The 9271-nt window shown below is 57.1% G+C and overlaps 2 protein-coding genes across 2 annotated transcripts; both read left to right on the forward strand.

Moving 5' to 3' along the window:
* The first annotated feature begins 89 nt into the window (after nucleotides 1–89).
* Nucleotides 90–6451, forward strand: CAOG_06075 (hypothetical protein). The gene is made up of 7 exons (XM_004345615.2): nucleotides 90–119; nucleotides 968–1277; nucleotides 1397–1561; nucleotides 1675–1740; nucleotides 1826–1943; nucleotides 2060–2218; nucleotides 2345–6451. Exons 2-7 carry the CDS (start codon nucleotides 981–983, stop codon nucleotides 6283–6285), a joined length of 4746 nt encoding a protein of 1581 aa, XP_004345665.1. The 5' UTR covers nucleotides 90–119; nucleotides 968–980; the 3' UTR covers nucleotides 6286–6451.
* A 940-nt stretch (nucleotides 6452–7391) lies between these two features.
* Nucleotides 7392–9265, forward strand: CAOG_06076 (hypothetical protein; the record flags this gene model as incomplete). The annotated part of the gene is made up of 2 exons (XM_004345616.1): nucleotides 7392–8939; nucleotides 9038–9265. 2 exons carry the CDS (start codon nucleotides 7392–7394, stop codon nucleotides 9263–9265), a joined length of 1776 nt encoding a protein of 591 aa, XP_004345666.1.
* Nucleotides 9266–9271: the final 6 nt, after the last annotated feature.

Genomic DNA, 9271 nt, shown 5'->3' on the forward strand with positions numbered 1-9271 from the left:
TCGTCCCAATTCAGATTCATCCGAGTTTTCGAGTCGCGTTCAAACTCAGATTTCAACCATTCTTCTTTTTTCTTTTTTTTTTTTTTTCCTTTTTTCTTTTTTTCGACCTTTTCATTTTTGTCAGTATCTTTGAGAATTAGTTGCAATTCAAGACTTTACGCTCGTTTGGCGAAAGTTGTTGCTTGAGTTTCTGGGAACACTCGCGATGAGTGAGGATGGGAGAGGACGATGTCGCTGATGGGCTGATGGAAGCAGCAGATATTTGTTGAATTTGTATTGCCTTGCATTGAGCCTTTTGTTTGCTTTTTTTTTTTCTTCTCTGTGACAAGGTCACTGTCGCTCTTCCCTGTTCAGCTACGACGTGGGGGCGGAGTTTGATGGATTTTCACGCTCTTCAATCGCTCGATCGCACTGTGACCTGCGTCTGTTTTGAAGCACTTGGAGCGAGAGTGACTGAGGCCCAGCATTAGCCTTTTCTCTTTCTTTTCTCTTTCTCCTTGCCTCGACCCCGCCCTTCCCCCCGCCCCGCCCCCGCCGAACTGCCGTGGACACACATCGCTGGTCTTTGGTCTTTTGTTCCATTCTGTCACTTGAGGGGGGTGGGTGATGAGTTGGCAGGTGCTCGGATGGCTGCATTGGCAATCGTTCTCCATCACGAGTCCAGCTCAACCGCCTCCCCAGTGCTCCGCTCCCTTCGCTGCCAGCTCGAGCTGACGCTGCCGTTCCCATTGTGACGTGCTTCTCAATAGTCATCTTTCCATCACTCTATCGTACTCGTTGGTCCTGCCGCATGGTCATCGGCAATCGTCAATCAAAACATTGAAAAAAAAAAAAAACTAAAAAAAAAAACTAAAAACTCATGACCTTTCTCGTTCGACTTTGATTGAACGCGCCGTAGCGAGATTTACTCGGTTTTTACTCAAACAATATCACTTACGAAAGCTCTTCATTCTGGCCATCGTCACAGACCAGCTCAAAGTATGGCGCCCCCACCACCTCCGCCGCCGCCACCGCCACCGCCGCCGCCGGGTCTGTATGGAGACGCCCCTCCTGTGTCCTCTGGACCGCTGCTTGGCGGCTTTGCTCAGAACGACAGCGACGATGACGGCGCCTCGTTCATTGCGCCCGCCGCTGCATCTGTCGTCGCACAGGCGCCTCAGACAAGCACGACCATCCAGCCCACAGCCCAGGGCGCAGATCGCTCGTGGGAGCGCGCTTGGTCGATCGACGAGCTCAAGCAGGGCGCTGCATCCTGGACGTTGGCCTCCGACTCTGGTGTAAGTTTGTGGTGGTTTTTTTTTTTTTTTGTCCGTGTGTATGTGTGTGTGTGAAACCGTAACACGCCTCCTCGCATGATCAATGTCATCCTCAACTGTTTTCGTTGCGCATCACACAGCTGCTCTTGTTCCTCAAGGACCTTTCTACTCGCATTCTCAACCGAACGCACGAAATTGAGTCGCAAGTCGACGGCTTGGTCCACGAAACGCAAGCGACCAACGCTCGCCTGCACAACACATTCAACGAGTTCTTGATGCTGTCCAACACGCAATTCATTGAGAATGTGAGTTTTGAGTTTTTGTGGCAGAATGAATGAATGACGCGAGCGCGACTCTCGTGCATTGACTGTTTCTTCATCCTGTTGTTATTGTTGTTGTTGCTCATGGTCTCTTGCAGCGCGTGTACGAAGACGAGCTGGTCAACGAACCCGAAAAGCCAACAGAAACCACCGACGACGCGCCAGTAAGCTGCTTTGCCTTCAAATCCGGGTTTTTGGACCAAACCCGGTTGTTTTTACTCATCCGCTCCGATCGCGCTCATGTCACAGGAAAAGACGCGCGAGCAGCTCGAAAGTGAGATTGTGCCCAAGTTCTCCCAGGCCATCCAGTTTGGCGTGGTCGTTCTCCAACACGCTTTCGTGCACAGCCAGGCGGAAAACCCCAACCGTAAGTCGGATGCATGTCTTGCAATGCGGCTTGAGTTGGGAAGGGGGGGTGGAGAGTGTTGTCACAATCAACCAAACCAACCAACCGTCTGCTTGCCCGCCATGTGCCCTTTTCAGACTCGGATGACGAAGAAGCAGGATTGCCGTCGGATTACATCCAAGAAACGGTGCTGGAGCCAAAGGACGTCTATCTGCATCGCCCTCTGCCTCACTTGATCGGCTCTGCCGCCTTCCTCGAAGATGATGATGTTGGTTTGCTGGACGTCTATTCTGACGGTAGGGAGTCGAAAATGTCCAACGCCATTATTTTCTGCTTTTCTGCTGCTGTACTTTCCTGTATCTCACCACTGAATGTTGCCCCTGCTCTCTTGCTTGCTGTTGGTTTTTGCAACCCGTCTGCAGAAAGCGACGAAGAAGACATGTCGCCGCTGGACCAGGACATCCCGTCATCGCGACAGAATGCCGGCGCGCCCGACGAAGGCTTCACGTCGTCAGAGGAGGAGGATGAGGCTGCTGGTCAACACCACGCGCACGGTCACGGACGTGCTCATGATGACGATGAGGGATTCACCTCGTCGGAAGCGTCCGGCTCGGGATCCTCGTACGAGAGTGGCTCGGGCTCGGAGTACTCGGAAGACGAGCAGAGCGTTGCCGCGCCTCGCAAAGCGCTGCCCGCCCGTCCGCCGGCCTCAGACGATCCATTTGCCGAGGACGACGAGGAGGGCGAGCAAGATCCGTTTGCCGGACCTTCGTCGGGCAAGGGCAACTTCCAAAGCGAGCTGGCTGCCAAGCTCTTCGGTGGCGCACCTACACGCCTTGGGGATGATGACGAGGATGCCGGCGATGTGGCTGCCGATGCTCGCTCGACCCGCTCCAAGCGGTCTCGCAAGTCGCACCGTTCGCACAAGAAGAGCAAGAAACGCAGCGGCTCGTCGGCAACTCAGGCAACCGCTGCTGGTGCAGGTCTCTTTGGCGACGAAGACGAGCCCAGGGATCCGTTTGAGTCGGAAGCTTTGTTCCAAGGAGGTGCTGCACGACGTGCCGCCAAGCCCTCTGGAGGCCTCTTCGACGACGATGATGATGATGATGCTGCTGCTGAAGACGCGGCTGCCAACGACCGCTCCGACACCAAGTCCATCAAGTCGACCAAATCGTCCAAGTCCAAGTCAGGCCGGTCTCGCAAGCAACCAGCAACCGCTGCCGCAGGTGGCTTGTTTGAGGACGACGAGACGAGCTCCATGTTTGATGGTCCTGCCGAGACCAAGCCTCGCTCTGGCACCGTCACCTCGACCGTGTCCAAAAAGAAGAAGCCGATTGGTGGCGTGTCCATGTTTGGTCCTGCCGCTGGCAGCCTGTTTGCCGACGACGCACAAAGCGTTGCGAGCGAGGAAGCCGCGCCTGCTGCCGCCCCAGCCTCGGCTGCCGCTCCTGCCCGCCGCAAGCAGTCCTTCTCGAGCGACCTCTTTGGTGATGACGATGGCAGCACATCGCTCTTTGGTGGGGCCAAGCCCGCCGCTGCAGCACCTGCTCCCGCTGCCGCGGCCAAACCAGCCGCTGCAAAGAAGGCGGCTCTGTTGTTTGGTGACAGCGACGAGGACGACGATCTCCTCTCCGCTCCTGCCAAGAAACCGGCCTCGTCGTTGCCCGCTGCGTCTGCCAAAGCGCTGGAGGACGATGAGGAAGAGGAGCCGGCTCCCGTTGTTGCCGCTGCGCCTGCGGAACCCCCCAAAAAGAAGTTGCCCCCTGGTGCCGTGTCCATGCTTGGTGGTGCCGATCCGTTCGGTACGCTCAAGCGAAGCAGCGGTGCGTCCGATGCTGGCAGCTCTGACTCGCCTGTCGCTGCCCCGCCCGCGGCCGTCTCTTCTGCCTCATCCGTCAAGAAGCCTGCCAATGTCATCAGCATGTTTGGCGACGAGGACGAAGATGAGGCGACGAATTCATTGATTGGCGCCAAGTCCTCGCCAGCGACCGCTGCTCCTGCCAAGGTTGCACCCGCTGCCGCCGCCCCTGCTGCCGCCGCACCCCGCGCCCAAAAGTCGCTTGCCTCCATGTTTGCCGACGATGACGATTCTGGCGACATTTTCGGCGGATCTGGTGGTCGTGGCGGAAGTGACCTGTTTGGCTCTGCCAAGCCTGCCCCCGCTGCTGCTCCTGCTGCTGCCAAGAAGCTGCCAACTGTCAGTCTGTTTGACGATGATGACGATTTGTTTGGCAGCCCGAAACCTGCTGCTGCTGCTGCTGCTGCACCCACTGCTGCGTCCCCTGCTCCTGCTGCTGCTGCTGCCCCAGCTGCACAACCCAAAGCCAGCCCTGTGGCAGCTCCTGTCAAGTCCAAACCTGCCAAGGGCCTGTTTGGTGGCGATGACGACGAGGACGACGACTCCATGTTTGGCAGCAAGCCGGCACCCAAAGCTGCTGCTCCAGCTGCTGCGCCCGCGGCGGCGGCGCCTGCCGTGACCTCGCGTCCCCGTTCTGACACTGAAGATCTGTTTGGCACGCCTGCCCCTGCTGCTGCTGCTGCTAAGCCTGCTGCAGCTGTTCCCGCTGCTGCCGCGCCTGCCTCGCGCCCTCGCTCTGACACGGATGATTTGTTTGGCTCATCTCCTGCCGCCGTGGCAGCTCAGGCCGTCCCTGCCACAAAGTCAAAGACACCATCGAAAGGCTTGTTTGGCGACGACACGTCCGATTTGTTCAGCAAGCCGGCTGCCCCCGCTGCTGCTACTGCTGCTGCTGCTGCTCCCGCGCCGGCGGCTGCACCGCAAGAAGCAACAGTGTCGGCAAAGGCGTCGGCAAAAGTCGGCGCTCTTGGTGCAGGTTTGGCCTTCAACCCTGCCATGATGATGCCTGGCCAACGGCCCGCCAAGCGCTCGGGCTCCACTGCGTCGGAGGACGTGCTTGCCACCTCCTCGGGTGACTCTGAACGCCCGAAGAGCGGCTCGACCTCGTCTGCTGCACCTGCCGAAGACAATGCAAAGATTTTGCATCACGCCAACAAGGATCGTCCAAAGATCCAAACGGCGCGCCGCCTCCCGTCTCGCAAAGGCCGCTCCAGCAACTCTGTTTCCAGCACGGCCACCCTGGACGAGGCTGATGACGAGCCAGAGGCCAAGACCCCCACCAAGACTGTCACGATTGCGGCTGCGCCAGTGATTGTGCCCGCTGCAGCAAGCAAGTCGGCTGCTCCCAAGGCTGCTCCCGCCTCGCTGTTTGGCGATTCTACAAACGAGGAGGACATTTTTGCAACTCCCAGCCCTGCCAAGAAGCAAGAGGTTGCCCCTGCTGCTGCACCCGCTCCTGTTGCTGCTGCTGCCCCTGCCCCTGCGCCCTCGACGAAAGCCAGCAGCAACTTGTTCGGGGACTCCGATTCCTCAGACATCTTTGCCAGTAGCGCGCCCGCCACCAAGGGTAAACGCGGAGCGAGCATCAAGTCCGTCGACCTGTTTGGCGAGTCGGACAGCATCTTTGGCCCTGCCAAGCCAGCGTCCAAGGCCGAGCCTGCAGTCGTTGCTGCCAGTCCTAAAGTTGCAGAGCCGACTCCTGCGCCTGCCCCCGTTGCCGAGCCCGCTGCGCCCACTCCGTCCAAGGCCGAGGCTCCCGCTGCCGCTCCTTCTCCCGCACCTGCGGCTGAAACTGCGCCGGCAAAGAAGAGCAAGTCACGCACCCCTGTGGATTTGTTCGCCGAGGACGACATCTTTGCCCAGGCTTCGACCTCCCCCGCATCCGCCAAGAAGTCGAGCAAAAAGAAGGCGGCCGCTGCGACTGCTGCGACTGCCGACGCTGACGACGCCCCTCGCAAGCCGCGCTCGCAGTCGACGCTCTCCACACTCTCCACCGTGTCGGCCGCCGTCGACGCTGTGGTCTCGCGTTCGAACGAAGCGCCCACCCCTGAGATGCTGTCGGCTGGCCGCGCCAAGGAGGATCTTGGCTTTAGCACTGCCATCTCGACCGCGACGAACGCCAAATCCTCTGCCATGCTGGACGATGCAACCACTGCCGCCGCCTCCTCCAGTGGCTCCATCTTTGACGCCCCGGTTGAGAAACCCACTGCTTCGGCCGCTGAGAACGAAGGCGAGGATGGCGAGCCGCTGCTGACAGACCTCTCACAAAAGGAGGAAAACCGCAGCCGATCGCGCAGCTTGTTTGGTGACGACAACACGGACTCGCTCTTCCAGACCAGCGCTGACAAGAAGGGCAAAAAGTCCACCTCTGGACCCAAGGGTAAGAAGAAGGGAGCTGCCGACGAGGCTGCCAAGAAATCCAGCAAGACCAAGATTTTCATTTTCGACGACGACGCTCCTTCCATCTTTGACGACCCTCTGAGCAAGGCGTCCACTGATGCTTGAAGACAATTGGACCTGGCCTGAGCAGCAATTTTTTTTTCTTGTTCTTGGTGTTCCTTGGACTGAAATTTTGGTTTGAGGACAAGTATTTTTTTTTTTTTCGTTCTTTCTTTTCTTTCGGTGTTCTTTTTGTTGATTCTTCTTGTTTTGTCGAATAAACCATTCCTCTTTGATTTTTCTTTCTTTGTTTCGTCTTTCTTGTTGTTTGATTTTCCATCCCGTTGGTTCCATTCCGCTCGTTGTGATTTGATGCAGCACGAACGCGAGCCGCCGCCTGTACCCATTCGCAGCAGTAGCCCCGCGTGCCTGAGTCCAGAGAATCGCACGCCCAGCAACACAGCTACTCCTATCGCAGGTCGTGCAGGGAGCGAAACAGCGAGCGAGTCGTCGAGCTCTCACGGGAGCGCGCCACTTCTCGGCGGTGCTCTCGCGCAACCACATTGCAGCGATTCCGTCTCCAGCGACGTGTACCGAATCAGCGTACGTGCTGTTGATGCAAATTATGCGATCGATGGCGACGCCCAGACGCAGGTGAGCAAAACCAGAGGTGGCGCAAATTGAACGCCGCGGGAAAAATGAAACGTATTTGAAACAACTTTCATCTTTCCCGCCAAAATCAGCAGCTCGAGTTGTTTCCCTGCTTGATGGTCACCCTACCCCACCCCCTCCCCCCAACGGATTTCTTGAGATCAGTAAAATGAAGGGACTGCACATTGTGTGAAGATCGACGGTTGGGTATCGTATTTGTTGCTGTTCTGGCGGATTGGCGGAGACGGGGGCAAAGCATGCCCAGTTCATCTCACAAAGTGCTTCGTGCAAGACAATGCTGAGTGTCACATGCATCAACACAGCGTTCACATGCACGCAACACTCACATACGATTCCTTGCATTGGTGTTGTTTGTGTGTTCATTGTTTTTGGTTCGTTTGGGACCGTTGGTCTTGTCTTGAGAAGAGCCATTGTCAACCATGCGCTTGTCCAATCATCCTTCACCAACTTACTTTTCTCAAACATGTGCCGAGCTCAACTAATTTGGATGCAACGCGTGTTCCATGGGGGGGGGGGGGAATTTGTGACTGCAGATTTCAGATCTCAACACAACCGTCACGATGGACGCCACACTGCCGGGCAATGAACACGCGACCTCAAGAGTCCTATTCTTTCGCCGCAACATGCAATGGGAACATGTGCTCAAGTCTGCCGCTGTCACAGTGGGTCTGCGTCCCTCTGAACCCGTCATCCTGGTCGAGTCTGCAAACCGCTCGCGGATTGACTCTGTGACGGCGCTGTGCTTGGCTGCTTTGGAGCACCCGCCCCGCGAGGTGCTCGTCTCTCGCAGTGAAGTGCAGCAAACGCCAGCTCGTTCAACGCCAACCCCGCCACGACTACTCAACACGAGTAGCAGCAAGAGCGCGGCATCCATGACATCGTCGGATTGGTCACCCTCCTCGCGCACCTTTGCCACGCTTGACTTGAAGCCGCCATCGATTTCCGCGCATACTGCCGAGGCACTTAGTGGTCTACAGATGCTGAGCAAGGTAGCGCTGCAACCCACAGACACGGCAAGCTTTTCGCTCGGCGCCGGCTTGCTGCTTCGACGAGAACCCACAACTTCCGTTCCCATGTCCATTGACCTCCAAGAGGAACAACCCAGCCCCGTCAGCATGGAACGATATCAACTGCAGCAGCTTTCCGCGCAGTCGCCAACAGTGCAGTCGTCGACGAAGGTGCCAGCTCGGGCGTTCGCCCGTGCAAGGCGTCGCTACGTCGGCCCTGAGCGCTTCGACAACGACAGCAACTCGGTTGCTCCAACACTGTCCAATCCTGATTTCCACGACATGGATGGTTTCGACGCCGCGGCAGACCGTCGTGACGCGAACGATTCTTCCAGTGCCGACGACAGCGACTCCTCCTTCAAACCCTACACTCGCCGCAAGCGAGCCCGCTCCATCCAGCACGCGGTGATGGGCAGGCGCATCCACAAACGCGAGTACGAGCACCTCGAGGATGATGATGATGATGATTCTGATGACTCTATCAGTGAGGATACCAATGAGGTCGACTCCGACAATTCCAGCGTCATAACTGACTCGGACGTGGACGTGGAGTCTCCATTGTTTCGTCCTGAGAAGGCTTCCAAAAAACCCCTTCCGACAGGTCAAGTCCGACTCTTGAGAATGTGGGTGATGACCAGAAACGACATTGACCGGCTGGCGCTGAATTACGTGCCACGAATCTGCTCATCGTCGCCCGGGTTGTGGCACAAGCACCGCCAAGGTAATGCCCCAACGTTGCGTCGCTGGAAGATGACACCCGCTCCAGCCGTACTTCCCGCAAGCCTCTCAGAGCGCAGCCCTCCAGTGTCTTCGCCGTTTGCGATTGCACAACGATGCGTCTCATCCCCACCCCGAATCCGAGGGCCAACTGCAGTCAAGCGCGCAAAGACCTGGCGACGACGCCCGAGCAGATACCTAGCTCCAGTGTTCATGGAGCTGTACACGGTGGCACAAAAGATTGACCGGTTCAAGTCCGGGTTTACGTACCACTCTGTCATTCTCGAACAGGAGGAGCGTCTGCTTGCAGGTCATGAGGACTTTATCCGAGCACAACTTGCGGATCCGACCGATACGAGCGTGCGGCACTCTGCCCTCACCTTGGTAACGCTGCAGCACAGAACAACTTGTGCTCGCTAACAACATTTGTATTCATCTTGCTCACGCACTCATTTGTCATGGCTTTTGGCTGGAACCAACAGAGAGAAGCCGTCAAGGAGGCAATCATCTACAAACACATGTTTGCACAAAGTTTTCCGGACTCTTCCCGCGAGATTGGGGTCAGATTTGCCGTTCCGATGCTGGAGCATTGGAAAGCCAAACCGCAGACTCGCCCGCAATGGATTACAGACTCGTTCGATTTCGACGAAGCCATCCAGCGACAACACCAGTGGCCTTCGTCGACAACGCTGGCTCACTTGTATTTTTAAATGTCA

The sequence above is a fragment of the Capsaspora owczarzaki genome (genome assembly GCF_000151315.2).
Source record: "Capsaspora owczarzaki ATCC 30864 unplaced genomic scaffold supercont2.10, whole genome shotgun sequence".
Lineage (NCBI taxonomy): Eukaryota > Filasterea > Ministeriida > Capsasporidae > Capsaspora > Capsaspora owczarzaki.

Excerpts from the sequence above, each read along its gene's own strand:
- CAOG_06075 (XM_004345615.2), top strand. The coding sequence starts at position 981 with ATGGCGCCCCCACCACCTCCGCCGCCGCCACCGCCACCGCCGCCGCCG. Across the intron at positions 1,278-1,396 it reads CGTTGGCCTCCGACTCTGGT|CTGCTCTTGTTCCTCAAGGA; the intron begins GTAAGTTTGTGG and ends CGCATCACACAG. Across the intron at positions 1,562-1,674 it reads ACACGCAATTCATTGAGAAT|CGCGTGTACGAAGACGAGCT; the intron begins GTGAGTTTTGAG and ends GGTCTCTTGCAG.